At 37.1% G+C, this 23,045-nt stretch overlaps 1 protein-coding gene across 1 annotated transcript in view; it reads right to left on the bottom strand.

The window, feature by feature from the left end:
* The window catches only part of eIF5B (eukaryotic translation initiation factor 5B), a 57,583-nt gene that overhangs the window by 14,229 nt on the left and 20,309 nt on the right, over positions 1 to 23,045 (bottom strand). Inside the window, 1 exon segment of the mRNA XM_023157335.2 lies at positions 4,342 to 4,418. Within this exon segment, the coding sequence (XP_023013103.2) occupies positions 4,342 to 4,418 (77 nt within the window).

Genomic DNA, 23,045 nt, shown 5'->3' with positions numbered 1-23,045 from the left:
AGCAATTTGCTACCAATTTAGACGTTGCTCGGTAGGAGCCAAGAGCTTTCAACACCGCTTGACTATCCGAGAATATTTTTATTGACTTGTGTATGAGGTTGGATCGTATGAGGTCGCATAGGTTCCTAGACAGGTTGATATCTCTGTCCTGGGTCTGCGACTGAAAACACCGGAATCGGAAGGAGTTTTTCATCCATCTGTGGACCAACAACTATCTGCTCTTAATATTTCCTTCTCCAGGAGTATCCATTCCTCTCTACTCGGGAAGAGTACTTAATAAAGCAGTTCGTAGTTCACAGTTGGGAGGCATAAAGTCGGAGGTCATTTCCAGAATGCTGTGACTTCCAGTGTCAACCAAGTCTGTTGCATTCTGCATTAAATTGATTTGTGCAATTGGCAATATGCATAACTCTATATGCAGTCCATTTAGCCACTCTCTCCAGAAAAATGTTGAGAGGAGCTAGGATACCATAAAACACTTTCGGCATAAACTTCTTATTCTGAAATCATGCTTGGAATATTCGTCTTTACGGGAGGAGTTCTATGCAGTCTCGTAATGTGCAAGAAATAATTTGAGGACTCAACGATATGACCAGATCTGAAAACCGATGGATATGGCGGACAAAAAATACAGGGTGTAACTAAATAAGTGAAAAACATTTAAGGAGGTGATTCCTCATCGAAAAAAAGATAGGATCTTTCATATAAAGAAATTTCATTGGAGCATCCCTTGTTAAGATACAGCCCCTTAAAGGGGGTACATAAAATTTGTATAACAATTTTTTTCACAAGCACTGGAAAAGTTACAATATTGAAATTAACCTGATGTTTTGTACTACCAAAAAGACACTTAGCCAGTAATTTATTTGGTTTACCCCATGGTTGTAAGGGATGGAAAACGCAACCCCTAAAATTTATTTCCAATGTAAGTTTTTGTCTTATTATTTGTTTACCATTTAAAAATTTATTTCCGATAGCCTGTTTCATTCTTACAAAAAATACAAAATAAACCAGTTCGCAGCAAAAAATTATTTTACGAATAACTACAGAGATACATCGTCATAAATGCGAAAATACGAATCTAGTAGGTCGCTATTAGCGATAGTGACAATTAAATTGGTATGACGCTGTCAGTTTGTGAATTTTCCAAATTGAATTAATACTAATTGTGTGTTGTTGTTCTGTTCTCAATTTGTTACTTTAATAATTCACTTGTTATTAAAATGGCATACACAAATGAGGAAACGGCTGATATGCATTACGTTTACGGTCTGTCGCAGGGGAATGGGTTAGAAGCTTCTAGAAGATATGCTGAAATGTATCCTCAACGGCAGCATCCTTCACATAGAATATTTGCTCGACTTCATCAACGATTGCGAGAATATGGTTCATTCGACAAAAGAACGCAGGATTGTGGTCGCCATCAAGAAATACCAACACCAAAGCCTGAGGAAGCAGTACTTATTTTGATTGAAGAACAACCAATACTTGAAATACTTACCAATACTTGAAAGATTGTTTTCCAGCTAAATGTTGATCACATGACGGTATTTCGAATTTTAATGGAACAAATCTGATACCCTTACCATCTGCAACGAGTACAGGCACTGTTACCGCGAGACATTTCGAACCGTCTTGAATTCTGCAAGTGGATGCTGGAAATGATTAGAAGAAATTGTGACTTTCTGAAGACGATAGAATTCACAGACGAATGTAGTTTTTCTCGGGAGATTATTAATTTTCATAATTACCACATATGGGCTGATGAAAACCCTCACGCTATTGTCGAAACTAACCATCAAAAACAGTTTTCTCTTAACGTGTGGCTCGGAGTTATTGGGGATGATTTAATTGGGCCTCATTTTCTACCTATTCGATTAAATGGTGAAGGCATACGTTCAATTTTTAAGAGAAGTGCATCCAATACTGCTGGAGGAAGTTCCTTTGGGCGTCAGAAGGGATATGTTTTTATGCATGATGGGGCTCCCGCCCATTTTAGTCAAGTAGCACGTCAGCATTTAACTGAAACATATGCAAATCAGTGGATAGGTCCAGGAGGACCACAGAACTGACCCGCTCGATCCCCGGATCTCAATCCTCTCGATTTCTCTATTTGGAGCCATTTACAGCATTCGGTTTATCGTACTCCTGTTCGCGATGTAGACTTAGAAACCGCATCATCGATATGTGCAGGGTAATCAGACATACTCCAGGAATATTTGAGCGAATACGTGGCTCAATGCGCCGACGTCTAGACGCATGCGTAATGTCTGAAGGTAGACATATTGAACATTTACTATGATTTCTACATGTTGTGTGTTTTGTTATTAATAAATTAGTTTTGTTTATTACCCTTTGATCGTTTTATGCAGGTACAAAATAACAATAAATCCAGTTCGCATTTATGACGATGTATCTCTGTAGTTGTTAATAAAATAATGTTTTGCTGCGAACTGGTTTATTTTGGGCAAAAAACCCAAGAGGCATTTTTTGTTTAGAATGAAACAGGCTATCGGAAATGAATTTTTCAATGGTAAACAAATAATAAGACAAAAAGTTACATTGGAAATAAATTTTAGGGGTTGCGTTTTCCACCCCTTACAACCATGGGGTGAACCAAATAAATTACTGGTTAAGTGTCTTTTTGGTAGTACAAAACATCAGGTTAATTTCGAAATTTTAACTTTTTCAGTGCTTGTGAAAAAAATTGTTATACAAATTTTATGTACCCCCTTTAAGGGGCTGTATCGTAACAAGGGATGATCCAATGGAGTTTCTTTATATGAAAAATCCTATCTTTTTTTCGATGAGAGATCACCTCCTTAAATGTTTTACACTTAGTCATCTACACCCAGTATATTGACTTCTTACCAAATGCTTAAATCTTGAGGAATCATATGAAACAAAAAGCTGAAGAGTGTGATGAACAAAAATCATCGACTCCATTTATAAGCCGGAACTAGTTCGATTGATGACCTATTCATATTATAGAAATTCATATTGAAAATAGGATAAAGAAAAATAAGTTTTGTCCAGTTAGAAATCAGATAAACCAGAAGTGGGATTACAATCTTAGGTAGGGGACGAGATCAAAAAAAGGGGACAATAAGAAACAGATTCCTGAAAACACACAAAGTCAAAACCACTATAAAAGACAATGTGAAAAAACTGAAGAAGTGCTTTAATGCAGTAATGATCATCTACAGAGCTACTCGCTGAATACTATCCATTTGGAAGTCACACGAAGAAAATAGCGTTGTATAGAGTTTAGCTGTAGGCAAAATGCAACAAAGGGACATAGACTGCTTTTAAAATCTACTGAGATGCACTTGATCGTAAGAAGCAAGTATGTCCAGAATAATATGACACACATCCAACTAGGACCTGTACAAACTAGTCCAGGAAATGAAACTGTTGGAATGAATGTCGTGAAAAGACAAGACGAAAAACGCAGTAAGTCAATGAGGTTGCAGGTTTTTCCAGATCATAGTCTGACGGCTCCTTACACTCCTATTGTATGCATAATAAGTTTTTAGTTTGAAATTTTAGTTTCATTATAACTAAAAATAGATAATAAACAAATGTCACTAGAACTATAAATGAAGTGTGATAAAATGATTTACTCACTTAAAATTGTTAGATTGCCTAGCACCATACTTCTGCAATGTGTATAAAATATTGGAGAGAAGTGTAACTATTCACAAAAATCGGACCAGAACTTGTCATTGCCATCGCTTTAGGCTTTGCCAAACAAATATTAAACACCTGGATGACAGGAAGATTTATGGACTTCTGGCAGAATCTTCCAGTATTTTCTCACTCCAAGGCGTTTATTCACCCTTTGAAGCTTGACATAAAACAGTTGCTGGACTACAGTAGGGATGAACTACGATATCCAACAGGCCACTGTCATTTGAATCATCATATGCAAAGACTCGGACTGTCGGAAGAGAATGTGTGTCGCCTCTGTTTGGAAAATGATGAAACAGCAGAGCACATACTTTGTGTCTGCCCCCCTGGGGACCAAATCCGGTTTTAAGAGTTCGGCAGAGCCGTGCTCTTACCATCTGACCTAAAAGACTACTCACCATACACACTAATCGGCTTCATAAGAAGCTGGGTTTCTTTGTCCGAGTTTGAATAGGTGGGAGCCACAATAAACCCTTGCGGGTTGCGGTGGAGGGTCGAATAGACCCACTCACTTTAGACCTAACCTAACTATTCACAAAATAAAAAATTGTAAAATATGTTCGTAAATAAATATTAAACTCATTTCAACTGCCCGAATCATGTTTCCAAATTCCCATTGAATTCAACTTTGAACTATGAAGAAATACTTACTGGCTTTCATGTTCCAGCATTATCGATGCTTTCATGACGTCTCTTTTCACAATTGGTCCAATCCTGATACCGCAATACTGAAATGAAAATAAACTCAATAAAATCACACTGACACGAACAGTTTCCTGCATTGGTTTTTCTCAAAAATATCAATTTGAAGCTGTGTGCTTTCACAAACGGTAGAAAAATAAGAAACATTGAGAATGAAATTACTTAAGCTTATGTATCAGTTAATTACCAGTTTCCACAGTTATTTAATTCTATTTGGTCATTCAGTACATGACCCGAATTCTTAAATTTATCAATTTCTGAACATTCTAAAAAATTGAGTTTCAAACATTTCTCTTCTGAATGTACCACATCATAGTTGTGATTGAACTCATGCCCTTCTGCTCAAAGATGGTTTGCAAATGTGGAATTGATCACCAAGATTTAGCCAATAGCTCGGTAGATAATAACATTATTCTGAGGTGGGTTAAAGGGCACGACATGAGTAAAGGTAATCGCATTGCCGAGTCTTTAGCCAAGGAAGCGGATGGACTAAGAATTTTAGGACCTAGTGGCACGTACGGCCTGATGACTTCGACAATTGCGGAACTAGCCAAACGTCACACCCATGCTCAATCCCTGAAGAGATGGGATGATGGTATGGGATCACCCTGGACGACCCTGAGAAGCTGGCGCCGAAGAAATATCTGGCGATAACCAGGAAAAATCTACGCTAAACAGTAGGATTTCTGACTGGCCACTGTCAACTAAAGAAACGCCTCCACAATTTGGAGCTAGTGGACACACCTCTATGCAGGATGTGTGAACAGGAAGATGAAACTGTCAGGCATGTTTTGTGCAAATGTCCGGAGTTATAGTCAATAAGAGAGTGTGTGTTTGGCGAGTCTTGGCCTACACCTGGGAGATGTCTCCCAGAGACCTGTCCACCTTCTTGGAACGGACAGGATGGACGATGACCTATGAGGACAGCTCCTTGGGAGGATGTACAATGGGTCACATGTGGCCTAAGTGCTGTGGGCCCACATCCCTACTCTACAGATACAGATGTGGAATTGGTCTTTCCATTCAAGAAACTGCTTATATGTTCTTTAATTCTCTCGGAAAAAGTTCTCCCCATTTGGCAAATATAAATTTTTGTGACACTGACGTTTTCTCTTCATCGTTTTTAATGAATGTGCTTGAGTTATTATTTGTTCTGAACTCAATCCTTCTGCAAGTTCACCTTCTTTCGCTTGCAGGAGAGTGCATCTTTCTTTACTGGCAGATGAGAAAGATGCTATAGAAAAGAATGTGTTTAATCGCGTAATTTATTGATGACGATGTGTATTCTTTCGCCGTCCCAACTGTGCATATTCAATAGATGAATTTATATTTTATGAAGTACTAAATGGGCTGAAGAGTCTTGGGCCTAACACATAGATGGCGCTGATCTTATTGCATTTTTTTTCAGTTAGTACAAACCTTCAGAAGAAAGCTGTTGAAATTTCGTGATATTATACTCATGAGTTTGTGAGTTATTGTGCTAAAAGTGCTAAAAACACGCTTTCAAAGAACATCGAACTGAAGAGTAAAAAATTTTTTTTTAAAAAAGCTTACAACAATAACGATCGAAAAATACTAGATTATTGTGAACAAAGTGACGGGCGCTTGATATACAAAAAATATGGCACAAAACGCCCACGTTTTTCTCAAAATAATTCTAGTATTTTTCGGTCGTTATTGTTTTAAGCTTTTTTTAAAAAACATATTTTTAACTTTTTAGTTCGATGTTCTTTAAAAGCGCGTCTTTTAGTTTTTTAAAATATAATTATTTATTTTGGTTTTCTTTTGAACAACCTACAAGAAGGTTACGTACAGCGCCATCCGCCCGCGAATAGATCAAGCAATAATGTCGATAATTCTGTCAATACAGTTCCCGAGCTTGAAAATTACAAACAAACAAACATACATACATGCATACAGGTGAAGTTAATATAAAACGTGTAAAGAAAATACCGTTCAAGTGAAGCATTGGCTTGAAAAGTGTTATAAGGTATCCGCTCCATCAGAAACAACAATATTACATTAGCATTCGACTATGAGAAAGCTCTGTTCCAAATGGATGCCGCGCGAGTTCACTGTTGACCAAAAACAAGAACGTCTTGATGATTCTAACCGGAGTTCTTACGTCAATAGGTGACAATGGATGAAACATGGATCTATACTTCACCCAGGAATCAAAACGATCGTCAACTGAGTGGACTCTACGTGGTAAACCGACTCCAAAGTGTGCAAAGACGCAACAGTCGGCTGGCAATGTTATGGTGTCAGTATTTTGGAATGGGAATGGTATAATATTCATCAACCATCTTGAGAAGGGAGATACCATCAACAGTGAATGTTATATAGCATTATTGGAGCGTTTGAAGGCCAAAATTGTGCAGAAAACGATCCCATTTGAAGAAATAGAAAGTGCCGCTTCACCAAGACAATGCACAGTGTCACAAATCAATGAAAACGATGGAAAAATTGCATGGAATGGGCTTCGAATTGCTCTCACATATACCATTTTCACCAAATTTGGCTACCAGCGGCTACTGGATGTTTGCAGACTTCAAAAAAATGCTCAGTGGTAAGAAATCTCACTCGAAAGAAGAGGTTATTGCTGAAACTGATACCTATTTTGAGGCGAAAGATAAATCGTTCTACAAAAGTGCTATTGAAATGTTAGAGCAGCGCAGGAATAACTGTGTTGTTCTTGTTGGATATCAGGTCGACGAATAAAGCCAATTTTGAACAAAAAAAAAACGCGTTTTCTTTCTTATGCCCGGGAATTTTCAGCGCAGGGTTACGTATGGTTTGTGTTGCTGTCATAGTCTAATCAACAAGTTCAAAAACATGAAAAATAGAGATAAAGGTCCTAAAAATATGAGCGATAGCTCATTCGATTCGGAATCACCTCTAGAAAAATGTTTCAGAAGGATTTTGGTGCAGGTAAAAAATTGTTATTGTTATTAACAAAATAAGATTTAAAAAAATTGTATTTAGTTTTTCGTTAATAACTCAAAAAATAATAATATTTAACCAATTTTGAAAAAGTTAAAGAGGAGGAAATTTTCGATAAAAAAGTCCCGACACCCGAAACTCTATCTCCATTATTTATAATTTTAATTTGACGTTGAAAATAGGGTTCCGCGCGGCTGTTACGGCATGCGCGCGCTGTCGCTAAAGAGAGTTTAAAGAAATAATTTTTTTATAACATAAAATGTCATTTTAAAAATTTGAAAAAAATCTAGTATCTTCTCAACACTTGAATGAACCGAGTCCTGTAAAAAAAAGTTTTATCACCATTTTTCAAAAAGTTGGGAAAAAATTTGTTAGTTAACAATTGAATAACTTTTTGAAAAATGGTGATGAAACTTTTTTTCTACGGGACTCGATTCATTCAAGTGTTAAGAAGATACTAGATTTTTTCAAAATTTCAAAATGACATTTTATGATATAAAAAAATTATTTCTTTTGATAAACTCTCTTAAAATTAAAATTATGAATAATGGAGATAGAGTTTCGGGAGTCGAAACTTTTTTATCGGAAATTTCCTCTTCTTTAACGAGATTTTTTCATAATTGGTTGAATATTAATATTTTTTGAGTTATTAACGAAAAACTAAATACATTTTTTTAATCTTATTTTGGTAATAACAATTGCAATGTTTTACCTGCACCAAAATCCTTCAAAAACATTTTTCTAGAGGTGATTCCGAATCGAATGAAGTATCGCTCATATTTTCAGGACCTTTATCTCTATTTTTCATGTTTTTGAACTTGTTGATTAGACTATGATTAGTGTTACGTTTAGTGGAACTTGAGTTTATTGATCGTTAATTTTATTCTGGCATAATGCTATTATTATTATTATTAAATACTCGACTCTTTTTATACTACTAAACTTGTGATAGTCGAAATCGGAAATAACTACCATTTTGGTAGATCACCACTTGACGAACGCGATCATATTTATTTTTTCAACAACCTCGTATCCGATCATTATGGACATCCTCAATAAATACTGCGTGAATATTAAAAATGCCATATATTACATCCTACTTACAAACGCGTACGTACAATACGTAATTTTCGGTTGTAATAGACCTTTCTAGCGTCAACTGGTTTATAATTCATCTCTTTTAATTTATTCCGAGATTTCTAGCGAGTGTAAGTCACTGGCGGTGGGATATTTGTAGTGCTGGGGACTTTGCGTGACGGTCATTTAGATTTAATGGGATGAACACTATAATCTGTTTAGGAATGCACGAGAAAAGATGAATCTACTTCTAGAAAAATTACCTAATAAAAAAACTTTTGTAGGTTATTTGACTGCGTTCATTGAGAATTATACAAGAAAATATGTGGATAACATGTAGGTTATCTACGTACTCGTCAGCTCTCCGCAGAGGAAAGAGAAGAATGTAGAGTGTAGAGCAGTGGTCGCCAACCTCTTCAATGTGTTGAGCTACTTTGTTAATTTTGGAATAAACAGCGAGCTACCCACACGGAAGCCACGTAACGCAACGTAAATGAAATAATCCACAGTTAATTTATCATTATATGTATTTATTTTACTATTTAACTGGTAATACATAATACATAGGTACTAATAAGAAACTAATAACAAAATAACTAATATTACTAGTACGTACTTGTTCAGAGCTACATTCCTACCTATCAAGCGAAGGTGTTTTAAAAATAAACACAAACTTTTATCCAGCCACAACGGCATGTCACGTATGATTTAAAAATAGTTAATAATAACAACAAAAAAGTAACGCACTATCATGAACATAAACATTGAAAAATAAAAAAGCACGTTCATTGAGAAGGCTGACACTCAGACTCATCGATTATTTTTTTAATGTTTGCAGTATAATTTGATGCAGCCATTCGAATACAATTATCCAAATGTTCATCTGTAAGTCGATTGCGATATTTGTTCTTAATAAACTTCATATTGGAAAAAGAAGATTCACACAAATAGGTTGAACTGAATAATGCTTTCACTTTCAAGGCAACACGGCATAGAACTGAATATTTGTCTTTACTTACAATAGGCCAGATACATTCAGTACTTGAGACTAACGATTTTAAGGCTAAATCATTTTAAAACTCAATGACTTCCATTTCTGTTGCAGCGATGTCTTCGCCAAAGTTCTGCATAACACAAGTTGCAAACTGTTGGATATCATTTCCATAAAGGGTGAAACAACAAACTGCGCTACTAAAGCCATTTCATTGAAATCCTCAAAACGATTTTCGAAGTTATTCTTCAGGGTAGAAATTATTTCTACATGATATTTGTTGTCATAGGGTTCTAATGGATTTTGAGATATTTTTTCTGAAAGAATAGGAAAATGCTTGGCATCGCTGTTAATTAGGTTTTGTTCCCAAAACTCCAGCTTTTTGATAAATGCTTTTCTTTCAGAAATCATTTCCGCTAGTTCTTTGTCTCTCCCCTGAAGCTGCAAATTGAGTTCGTTTAATTTCTCTGTAATGTCCACGGGAAAACCAAAATCTCTAAGCCAGATGCAATTTTTTAGTTCCGGAGTCAGTTCATCGCGTTGTTTGAAAAATTGAACTATGCCAGATACGACATCATTAAAACGTTTCAGCACCCGTCCTCTACTTAACCATCGGACTTCAGAGTGAAGGAGTAACGCTTGAGCTCTAATTTGGTTCACAATTTTTACCACCAGTTTCATAACGTTGTTTAGTTTCAGGAATTTTCCACATAATGCTTGCTGATGGATAATGCAGTGGTAACAGAGAAATTGCGGAAAAGTTTCATCTTTACGACATAACGCCACCAGACCCTTATCACAACCCACCAAAGCTGGAGAGCCATCGGTTGTCAAGCCTACCATTTTCGATATTGGAATTTTCTCGGAAGAAATAATATTTTTTAAATGAGAAAACAACTCATGTCCAGTAGTGTGTCCTTTCAGTGGAATGAACTTCAAAAGATCTTCTTTAATCGTAAAATCACTAAAAACCATCCTGACGAACACGGCCATCTGGGCAGTGTCAACGACATTTGTTGATTCATCCAGTTGAAGTGAAAAATAAACACAGTTATCTAAGTCAGTTCTTAACTGTAAAAAAATATCATTGCTCATTTCTTCTCCACGTCTCATCACTGTATTAGCAGAAAGTTGCATAGATTTTATAGCTGAAACTATCTCGTCTTTATTTCTAAAGTTGGCAAATAACGAATCAGCAGCTTCTAAAAACGCCTGTTTTATCATTTCCCCGTCTTCATAAGGTTTCTTTTTTTGTGCAATTATCTGGGACACACGGTATGATGCTTCAGTTGCAGCCTTATTTTTGTCGACTTTCTTAAAAATATTGATTGTTGTCCAATTAACTGCTTTTTTAACTGTTTCAGTTTCTCCTTTCTGGCGGCAGAATGCAGTGGGAATGATTTTTCAAAATTAGAATGTACAGTTTTATGATGTCTCTCAATATTTCCTTTTTTTGCAACGGAGACCGAAGTATGACATAACAAACACACATTTTTATCTTTAACTTCTGTAAAAAAGTATTGTTCTTCCCATTCCGAATGAAAGTGGTATGTCTTTACCTTCTTACAACTGCTTGCCATAATACTATTTTTGTTGTTCTCTACTAACCCAACCGCTGGACGTTGGTTACGAGTTCAGTTTTAAACTAAGCGCAATGTCGCCGCGCCATGCGTATTAATCCCGTTCAAAGCAATCCAGATCGTTCTCGAACACTAACGCGCTGGTCCGGCTGGTCGGTTCTAGCCGATTCTGGCTTGATGGCGTCAGCGGCAGATCGCTCACCGCAACGTTGCCGCTGTTTATGTTTAATTATGACAATTAGATTTTTTGTGGAATTTTCGGAAGCTTCTCTGATTTTTGCAGTTTGTATTTTTTAAATTAAAATCGTTGTGAGAGCTACCAGAATTGCCTCCGCGAGCTACCGGTAGCTCGCGATCGACAGGTTGGCGACCACTGGTGTAGAGGAAAGTCGAATAATATGGGGGTAGTGCCTAATATGGGATAGTTCAATTTTAAGCAAGTACTTGTTCCGACACCTATTGTGAACATTAAAAAGTAATCACCGACTTCCTAGAAAGCGCCCATTCACGTTTTGGAGCAAACTCGTGTTGCGTTTTGGTTTTCAAGAAAACATCACAGTTTTTTCAAAAACATTCTCCTTTCAAAAATCTAATTTGGTCGTAATATGGGGTACCCATCAATTTCTAATTTGGGGTACCCCATATTAGGGGACTGTGTACTTTTCCGTATAAAACTAAAGTATTTTCTTTCGGATGCCTAAAAAAACGAGAAGTTTGGAACAAGGAACAAATGATTTTAGCAATTTTAGCTGTTCGGCAAGGCAAAATGAACTACAAGAAGAGTGCACAGACCCACGGTATACCTCAAACGGCGTTAGAAAGGTACGTAAAGATGAAGGAAGCGCCTGAAGACATTGCTCGCAAATCACTGCTTAGAAATGAAAAGAAATTTTCTCGGAATTACTCGAAAAGGCGTGTGCAGATTGGCATACAGCTTATGAATGGCTAGTAATATAAAAAATCCACTTAGCGTGGCAAAAGAAAGTGCTGGGAAGAAATGGTTTTCTAGAATTATTGCAAGGTACAAAGAATTCGCGCATTAAATCATTTACCAGAGAAAACGCTGCAGCATTTTTTTATTTGTATGATCCACTTCTTGAAAAAATGATTCAAAATCCAGCCAGGATCTTCAACTGTGATGTGCACAGTTGAAGTAGTACGCACCCCCTCCGAGGGGGTGCGTACTACAAAAAATCTGATTAGTCTGAAAGGTGTCCCCCTTTAATTAGAAATCGACGCGTCCGAGCTTTTTTTAAAAATCTTACTTTTTAAATTCAAAAACGGCTCTGTTGAGTTTTCGTTGTTACAAACTGTATTATAATTTTTAAAACATGAGTTGCGGGCTCTTTCACATGGTTGTTTACAAAAAACAGTACGAAAAAGATGGCTGATACTCAAGCATGCGCATAAAAATTGTGATGAAAAGGCCTATTGTGACACTTTGAATTAGTTTCAAACTCAGACTCCTTCTTTTTCAACATAAGAAAAGATACTTAATAAATGAAAAAGAAAATTCCGCTCGAGTAGTTAAAAAAAAACGCACACACTGTGCGTCTTCGGCTGATCACGTACGAGGCGGATATGTAAAACGGATGTGTCGTCAAGCGGCATTGTTAATCAGAGGAAGCGGGTGGGCGCTTCCCTTTCAGTCTTCACACCGAACGTTTCTTTTTTCTAAGAACCGCCGCTTTCAAAACCGCCATCGGGGTATTAATTAGAAGACTTAATTACCATTTCTTTCTCGTGGTTGTTTCGGTTACGCAAACCACTTCCACAATTGATTCTCGAAAATATATAAACTACGTTTGTACATGGCTTCCCGACAAAAACTCCCCACCCAAGTTCTCAGAAGAACACACTTTTACGTCCACGACAATTCCAAGTACACAATTCGAAATTGTGGAGGAAATACAAAAATAATTGAATAGAACTGGCCATTTTAAAACTAATTAATACGGGTTATTGCATGATTTTCACAAAACCGCGACACGTGTTTCGCTATACAATAACTTCCTTGTCAGAGGCGAATTTCAATAAAGAACTGAACACAATAAAGCAAATAGCGGTCAACAATGATTACGATAACAGTCTAATAACATTCTTTATCATCAAAAAACTTATACAGCCAAGCTTTGAAAGAAGTTTACCCAGTTCGAAGAGAAGAGGATAAAAGTTATAGAACCTTAACCTACTACGGTCAACCATTTATAAATATTTCAGATTTTTTGCACAACAAAGTAAATATTGCTTTCAAAACCAACAACAACTCAGGCATGCACATTAAAAATAATAAAGATAAAAGTCCAGTTTCAGAAAAAGCAGGAGTGTAACAATTATAATGTGGATCATGTCCGATGTTTTATATAGGTCAAACTGGAAGAACGTTTAAAGCCCGCATTAAGGAACACAAAAATAGTTTCCAGAATAGAAAAATAAATTCCACATATACCACTCATTTAATCACAGAGGGACATGAGTTCAACCATGAATACATTTCCAGAAGAAAGGTTTGAAACTTAAACCTGGAGAGAATGAAAATAAACAAATTCAAAAACGCTTAATATCCTATGAACGATCAAACTGAATTGAATAATTCGCCATTATTGAATCTTCCAGGTAAAAATATTTACGTTACTTTCGAAAAATGTATTCATATAGTTAATGAATTCATACCTGACCTTTTTAGGTAGATTCATTCATTATAAAGTAGGCATACGAGTAGGTGATAGACAGAGTTGCCAACCGTAGCGGAATTTACTCGACTGTAGCGGCGTAGCGGGTTTGAACATAAAGTAGCGGAATTTTCTACAAATAATATTGAAAAAATATGAAAAAAGAAGAGGCAGTGGACACAGCACTTGAAGCTGACAGCTGACACTTGAATAATTGAATGCACCGTCAATACGTTATAGTCTTAGTAGCTGAGGCCATTTGGCCATTATATGATGGAACAGAAGAATATTTTTGGATATTTTCATTCATATCATAAACCATATTACCTCCAATATATTGAAACTAAAAGTCTCAACTGTCTGGAGTATTATACATTACATGGAAATGGAACAAATTATAGTGGAAATGGAAGATAGTTCATCTGATTGTAGCTTGAGCGAAAAAGCTACCGCAGTTGAAATTGACGGGAACGAACATGTTCAAAAAATACAAAAAGTCTCGAAAATAACCTTGAAAACAAGCTGATTCCGACTTGAAAGGATGGATTAAACCTGTCGTGAATGATCGTTCAAATTGATATTTATTTTTACTTTTCAAAATCATTTCAAGCTAAAAAAGATTTGATCGAGACGATAGCTTTCAAAAATTAACTGCGGTAAATTTAGAAAATTGGGAACCATCTACTATAGTCTATTTCAAAAGAGTGTAGAGTAATAAAATCTCATTAAGTATTCAAAAGCGCTACAGGGTGATCCGTCAATAAATTCTGTCACTTCCCTAGTCCGCATTGCAAAATTATGTCGTTTCATAAAGAGCAGGTAGGTATCACCCTGTTTTAAGGGATTTGTCCATTGTTATCGACGGATAAATACTGAGCCAGAGGCGCGCTAGTGGGATAATTGCCAAAAGAATATGCATTCATAAAAATTATATTAAAGGAAATAAAAATTTAATACAGCAGAACAGTGTTATTAAAAAAATATAAAATGTAACAATAAAATATATACGAACCGAAATCGGGAAATACTCACAAACACACACGAACGAACTTTACGTATTGAAACACTTGTGGGGACTTTAAATCAATTTATTCACAAAAACGACAAGAACTTTACTGGATACGTTATTACAATTTGACACTTGAACAATACTAAAACTGTGAACTTCCCTTAACGTTTAACAACACTCTATTTATACCCTAATTGAATGTTCTAGAGATTACTAGGTACAATTTTCGAGAACCTTCCGAGAAAATAATTATTCAGACTACCCTCAATTCTAAACCCTAACCTAAGCAAAAGTGTCACTGTCACTGATACACTGGTCTCTGTCCAGATTGCTTATCCCGCTACAGTATATTTACAATTCAATTAAATTATTCTACATCAGTATAGTCTTCATCCGAAGAACTGTCATCATCCCCTGGTGTTATAATTATAGGGTCAACCACCTGATCGACCAAGTTGTCCAGTTCCCACATTTTATCTTCCTCTTTTAAAACATGCTGGATTGCTTTTTGCCAGTTTTCTGATGTGATTTCCATAATGGCTTGATCAAACAATACCTTGACATCTTTCATTTTAAATGTGGTATTGTGCCTTGCAACATATCCTTTAACTTGTGCCCATATAAGTTCTATAGGATTTAATTCGCAATGATATGGCGGTAGGCGCAGCACAGTTACTTTATACTTTTCTGCTACATCTTCTACGGCATATTTCATGAAGCGAGATTTATGTTGTTTTACTATGGCTAGTAGTTCCTTCTTTACTGAATTCGTCTCAAACTGAATACCTTTATTTGACAGCCAGTTAATAATTTCTTGCTTTCTCCAAGCTGAAGTTGGTACCTTCTCTAAGCGCCTTGAATGGTAGCTTGCATTATCCATAACCACGACCGAATCAGCTGAAAGAAATTTTAACATTTCCCCGAAGTAGTCTTCGAAGACATCCGAATTCATGTCCTCATGATAATCTCCCGTCCGGCACGACTCAAAGCTTAACAAACCTTCTTTTAAAAATCCGTCTTCGCTTCCAATGTGAGCAATTATAAGCCTCTTCCCTTTTCCCGAAGGCACTTCAATACCCGTCGAAAGGCCTTCTATGAAAGCTTGGCGAGAACTTGTTATATTTTTATCTTGCCACATTTTTTTGACTATATAACCTTCGTTTATCCACGTCTCATCAAGATAAAAAATTTTCTTATTTATACACCATTATAATATATTTAAACCCTTTTTCTTAATTACCTGGGTTTAATAGGTATTGCATGATTGGTGGGCAGGGTCAAAAAGGGATTATTATAATGACATGGCACCTCGGAACTAAGTGTTAACCTTTTTTTGAGAAATCATGCTCAAGTATATGAACCCAAATTGCATATTAAATAAGTTTACAAGAACCACTAAAATTAATCTTAATCTTTTTTTAAGAAATTTTACTTACCTAAATACATGTAGGTACTTAGTTTTAGACCAAATTACTTCCCAAAAATGGCCTTTTATTATTATCTATGTCTGTAATTTTTAATTTACTTTAATTATTAAGTTTAATAATCCTAAGATTTGCCTACGCCCATGGACGACAACGAAATTCAGGCAAATTTTATGACACTTCATGATTTATTACTCTACACTCTTTTGAAATAGACTATAGTTGCGCGGTTGAAAATTAGCATAATCCTGATTCTTGACATTAGTGACAGTTCAGTTTTGTGGTATTTAATTTTGGATATAGCGCATGCGCGAACTTATTGCGTCAGATATACAAGTGTAGCGGAATATGAAGCAGTGTAGCGGTATTTTGGTTCATGTGTAGCGACTTTATAGTTCATTCAGTTGGCAACACTGGTAATAGGTTAGAGCAAGACTGCTCAACGGTGGATTCAGACTTCACGACGGCTCACTGACAATTCCTATTTCAGTTACTCTCAGGACATGCGCAATAAAATCGTAATATTAAGAAATAAAATAAAATTGTTGTTTATTAGGTTATATTATGAACAAACAGAGAGTATCTTAAGCTAAAATTCAGCAGCTAAATAAAGAAAGAAAATTGAACTCAAGTATGTATTTTCTCAAATCTAAATCTAGACTAAGTAGTTGTTACAATCAATGTGATTTCTGGCATTGTTTGTCTTTTAATAATTTACTTATGCTACGACAAGCAAAAATAAACCCTTGTGGGTTTCGGTGGAGGGTCGAATAGACCCACTAACTTTAGATCTACCTATGTTTGGCGAAAAATCCGATTATGATAATAACAACAAGTCACAAACATGGTGCCTCAGTTAAGGATGTGCAGTATTTATTTTTAAATCACTACAGTCTGAAAACACCTTCTCACAACATATGTTGATCCAAAACTACTTAAAAACTGTAACGCCAGGTCAGCTATTGCTGGAAATTTTGCTTTTGGTACCAATTTCCAGAAATCTGCAAAATTTTCTGAAGAATTTTGTGCTTTCGAAGACAATTTATTGGCAAAAATGTTTTTTGACATATCGTGATTTTGCAGTTCAACGAGTTACAACTGAATATTCGCAGGATTTATAAAAATTTGTATAGTTTGTTTTTTGGTTTCAAAGGCTTAAAATCTCTTCTCAAACGACTGCGATAATCATCGAATTTAAGATTGGTATTTAAAATAATTAACAGAAGCAATATTGAGCTCCTTTTTCAAATGTTTTAGTGTGGGAAAAAGGTCAATATTTTCTGTAGCCAAATTAATTGAAAAAGAGATTTAATTTTTGGGAAAGAAAGTTTTTGGCTTTCTACTACTCCATCTGAAAGCCAAAAACTTTCTTTCCCAAAAATTAATCACTCCTAAAAATATAACCCCTTCAATTCAGATTTAATTTTGCTTTGAATCTGCCTATCAAATTAAACATAGTTGGAAGTGAACAATCACTACCTTGTACCGCGTAGGTACTACGTTCCTTCGCGGCAGGCAATTTGGTGGGATTTTTCAATTTGGTGCTCTAACCCAAAGGTGGGTAAGAGTATGAAATGGTTGTAATTTATAAGTACCTTTTAGCTTATGCTTGAAGAAGCTATTGTATAGCGAAACACGTGTCGCGGTTTTTGTAAAACCCTTTATAGTGAAAATCATACAATAAACTGTAATTAATGAGTTTTAATATAAAAAAATCGTGACTTGTAAAATCTGATGTTGCTCCCTACGTCTCCAGTTCTTCTCTTGACTTTTTTCTACAGAAATATACCACAATAATAACGGATCTTCCAACTGGGACTTTCGAACTTTGACAATTGATAAAGGCCTTCTTGTTAAAGTTACTTCTGTTAAATTAGTTGTAATTTATTCAGTCTGTTTTGCCGAATCACCATGGACCGAATTTGGGACGATACCAATCCACATGAGATTCAAGAGCGTCAAATGCATCCCGAAAAAGTATTGTTTGTTATGGATTTTGGGCTAGCGGCGTTATCGGTCTATATTTCTTTGAGAACGATGTTGACCAGGCCATCACTGTCAATGGCGAGCACCAACTTCTTTTGGCTTGAATTGGATGATATAGAGACCAACGACACGTGGTTTCAACGCTACGTGCCACACAGCTCATGGCACATTGGATATTCTGCACGAGCGACTCGAGGGCATGGTCACCTCATGCGGAGGTGATACGAACTAGCCAAGATCGTGCGATTTGACCGCGTTAAGACTTTTCTCGAGTCGCAGGTGTATGCGAATAAGCCACAAACCACAGCGGTCCTCAAAGCCAACATAACCCATGCTATTGGTCAAATTCAGCTTGATTTGTGCGCCAGAGTCATGGAAAATTGGACGTTTCAATCACCAAGTGATCACCTGCAAGAAGAAGATTAAACTTCCTCTACTCTTGTAAAACACTTGAAATATTGGCAGTGGTATATGGTGATTGTACTCTGAGCCAAAAAAATGTTGGCAAGTGGTACAAGCTTTTCACAGAAGGTCGAGAAGATGTGATTGATGACGCTCGCTCTAGACACCGCAGCACATAAACAACCGATGAAAATGTTGACAAAGTGAAGAAAATTGTTATGGAGAATCCTCGTATCACTATTAAATTAGTGGCTGAGGATGTCAGCATATCGATTGGCTCATGACATGCAATTTTCTCGGAGATTTCGGGCATGAAGCGTGTGACAGCGAAATTCGTTCCAAAGTTGCCGAGTTTTGACCAAAAAACGTCACATAAGCATCGCTTATTGTTGAATGACGTCAGCGTAGACCCAGATGGAAGAGCCCAGGTGTGCCAAGACTAAAAAAAGCACAAGACCAAAGAAAGCACGCCAAGTTCGATCAAATATCAAGGTTTTGCTCACTGTTTTTTTCAATTAACGTGGCGTAGTGCTTCAGGAGTTCGTGTTACATGGTTGTACGGCCAATAAGGACTCTTATCTTGAATGTATGCGCCTCTTGCGAGAAGCAATGCGAAGAAAACGTCCGGTATTGTGGAATAACAATTCATGGCTTTAGGATCACGATAATGTACCTGCTCACTCGCCATAGAAATCAAGAATAACAATGGACCTAGAACAGATCCTTGTGGAACACCTATTTTCACATAATATGTATTTCCATCACATTCAACCATCAAACTATGGTTTTCCATTACGATTCTATCCATTATTGGAAAAACCCATGGCTGGTAATTTTTTCAATAAAAATTTGGAATGTACAGTATCGAATGTTTTCGTTAGGTCTAAAAAAAGTGAATAAACATGTTATTATTATCCACTTGTGCATAAATATAGTTTAATAGTGGGTATGATGCAGATATAGGGAGGGTGACTGACGAGAAAATGTGTCCTCTACAAACTAAAGTAGACGAGTTTCACGATTCAAAGTCTCAATATCAAATGACTTATTTTATTCAGGGTAGCTCTTCTCAACTGAAATGCACGGTATCTGTCACTTGAAATATTTCCAAGATTTTTTTATCATTGCGATTGGTAGCAAACAAACTCATCAAGATGTGACAGAAAAAAATACCAAGCCGCTTGTCGAAATAGGAACCGCCCCGTCTTATTTATCAATGGCAAACCCCGACCTCCCTTCCGTCTCCAGGGGGCGACCTCCGACACGCTGTGAAGGTCGCTTCCAACATATCAATTACATTGGGCTTTTAATTCATCCCACGCTCGCCCATTCATTCTTCCTCCGCAACGCAACGATCGATGAATACGGGCATGCGCATTAGTTCGATCTGTTTTCGGCCAATCAGAATTGCCGTTCTGCGACCGCGTTTATTTTTTGCTATTTGGATGACTCGAGGCTAGGTTTTTGTAATAATGGAAAAGATTGGGAAAATATAGGTAACTGGATGTTTGTTGATTCGATATTCAAGAGTATATAGTATAGACATTCCTGAAGAAGCTTTTGTATAGCGAAACACGTGTTGCGTTTTTATGAAACTGTTTAGTGAAAATTTCATTATAAAGTGTTGCATGAATGCGTAATGAGTTTTCATTATCGGCCGATTCCATCACATATGGTATTCAACTTATAATAATAATAATTATATCGTCTTTATTATCTGTATCTGTAGAGTAGGGATGGTGAGTGTAAGCCTACAGCACTTAGGCCACATGTGATCCATTGTACATCCTCCCGAGGAGTTGACCTCCTAGGTCATCGTCCATCCTGTCCTTTCCAGGAAGGTGGACAGGTCACTGGGAGACATCTCCTTTATATCGGCAGGTTTAGGTCAAGACTCGCCAAACACACTCTCGTATTAACGATAACTCCGGGCACTCGCATAGGACATGCCTGACAGTCTCATCTTCCTATTCACAGATCCTGAATAGAGGTGTGTTCCACTAGCCCCATATTATGGAGGTGTTTCCTTAGTTGACAGTGGCCAGTCAGAAATCCTACTGTTAAGCGTAGATTTTTCCTGGTCATCGCCAGATATTTCTGCGGCGCCAGTGTCACCCAAGGTGATCCTGGCCAAATTGCATCCTTTGATTCCATCCCATCTCTTTAGGGATTGAGCATGGGTGTATCATTTGGCTAGTTCCGCAATTGTCGAAGTCATCAGGCCGTAGGTGCCACTGGGTCCTAGAATTCTCAGTCCATCCGCTTCCTTGGCTGAAGAATCAGCAATGCGATTACTTTTACTCCTGTCGTGTCCTTTAACCCACCTCAGGATAATGTTATTATCTACCGAGGCTTTGGCTAAATCTTGGTGACACTGTAGTACTAGCCTTGAGGTTACACGTTGTCTGTTCAAGGCTAATAGGGCTTGTCTGCTGTCAGTGCAGATTGTATCCATGTGTGTTCCCACGAGTTGGTCACCTCTGGCAGAGCCCCGTATTACCAGAGGAAGGCTGATTACAATGAGGTTTCGCCCAGTTTCCCAAGGGGATCGTTCGTAACCGCATATCACCCTGCGGCCATTCAGCTGTCGGCACGATTCCTTACACCATACCTTGGGTGGGCTGGTCCACGGTGGCATGTTTCGCAGTGGCTTTTGGGGAGTTTTAGTTTCCCTCACCCTACTTATTTCTGCCGATGACCAGGAGCCCGTCGACCCGTCTGTGAGGCCACATTGGCTTCCCAGACAGGGTCCCCAGTCTCCTGGCCGTTCCCCTATCCGCCACCTGGGGACGCGCCCGATAGATAGCCCAACCTACGGGATCGTCTTTAATATTTCATTAAACAAAAAAAAACCCAACGTAAGTTGTATAAAATGAATATACTGGAGTTTTATCCCAACACCAAACCGTTATTTTTAACACCTCGACACGTGTTTCAATCACAAAGTAATCATCTTCAAAAGAAGAGGAAGTTTAATCTTCTTCTTGCAGGTGATCACTTGGTGATTGAAACGTCCAATTTTCCATGACTATGGCGCATAAATCAAGCTGAATTTGACCAATAGCATGGGTTATGTTGGCTTTGAGGACCGCTGTGGTTTGTGGCTTATTCGCATACACCTGCGACTCGAGAAAAGTCTTAACGCGGTCAAATCGCACGATCTTGGCTAGTTCGTATCACCTCCGCATGAGGTGACCATGCCCTCGAGTCGCTCGTGTAGAATATCCAATGTGCCATGAGCTGTGTGGCACGTAGCGTTGAAACCACGTGTCGTTGGTCTCTATATCATCCAATTCAAGCCAAAAGAAGTTGGTGCTCGCCATTGACAGTGATGGCCTGGTCAACATCGTTCTCAAAGAAATATAGACCGATAACGCCGCTAGCCCAAAATCCATAACAAACAATAACTTTTTCGGGATGCATTTGACGCTCTTGAATCTTATGTGGATTGGTATCGTCCCAAATTCGGTCCATGGTGATTCGGCAAAACAGACTGAAAAAATTACAACTAATTTAACAGAAGTAACTTTAACAAGAAGGCCTTTATCAATTGTCAAAGTTCGAAAGTCCCAGTTGGAAGATCCGTTATTATTGTGGTATATTTCTGTAGAAAAAGTCAAGAGAAGAACTGGAGACGTAGGGAGCAACATCAGATTTAACAAGTCACGATTTTTTATATTGAAACTCATTTATTACAGTTTATTGTATGATTTTCACTATAAAGGGTTTTACAAAAACCGCGACACGTGTTTCGCTATACAATAGCTTCTTCAAGCATAAGCTAAAAGGTACTTATTAATTACAACCATTTCATACTCTTACCCACCTTTGGGTTAGAGCACCAAATTGAAAAATCCCGCCAAATTGCCTGCCGCGAAGGAACGTAGTACCTACGCGATACAAGGTAGTGATTGTTCACTTCCGACTATGTTTAATTTGATAGGCAGATTCAAAGCAAGTTTAAATCTGAATTGAAGGGGTTATATTTTTAGGAGTGATTAATTTTTGGGAAAGAAAGTTTTTGGCTTTCAGATGGAGTAGTAGAAAGCCAAAAACTTTCTTTCCCAAAAATTAAATCTCTTTTTCAATTAATTTGGCTACAGAAAATATTGACCTTTTTCCCACATTAAAACATTTGAAAAAGGAGTTCAATATTGATTCTGTTAATTATTTTAAAGACCAATCTAAAATTCGATGATTATCGCAGTCGTTTGAGAAGAGATTTTAAGCCTTTGAAAGCAAAAAACAAACTATACAAATTTTTATAAATCCTGGAAATATTCAGTTGGAACTCGTTGAACTGCAAAATCACGATATGTCAAAAAACATTTTTGCCAATAAATTGTCTTCGAAAGCACAAAATTCTTCATAAAATTTTGCAGATTTCTGGAAATCGGTACCAAAAGCAAAATTTCCAGCAATAGCTGACCTGGCGTTACAGTTTTTAAGTAGTTTTGGCTAGCCCCCTGTGACTTCTTTTCGTTCCCTAGACTCAAAAGGAATATGAAAGGAAAGCGTTTTGCCATTGTGGAAGAAGTGAATTAAAAATCGCTAGAAGGCTTAAAGGAC

Source organism: Leptinotarsa decemlineata, unplaced genomic scaffold (assembly GCF_025532065.1).
Source record: "Leptinotarsa decemlineata unplaced genomic scaffold, Ldec_3_MD MMD2_tig00026336_RagTag_RagTag, whole genome shotgun sequence".
Taxonomy (NCBI): domain Eukaryota; kingdom Metazoa; phylum Arthropoda; class Insecta; order Coleoptera; family Chrysomelidae; genus Leptinotarsa; species Leptinotarsa decemlineata.
Note: the sequence above shows the minus strand (reverse complement) of the source record. Positions and strands in the feature narration are given on the sequence as shown.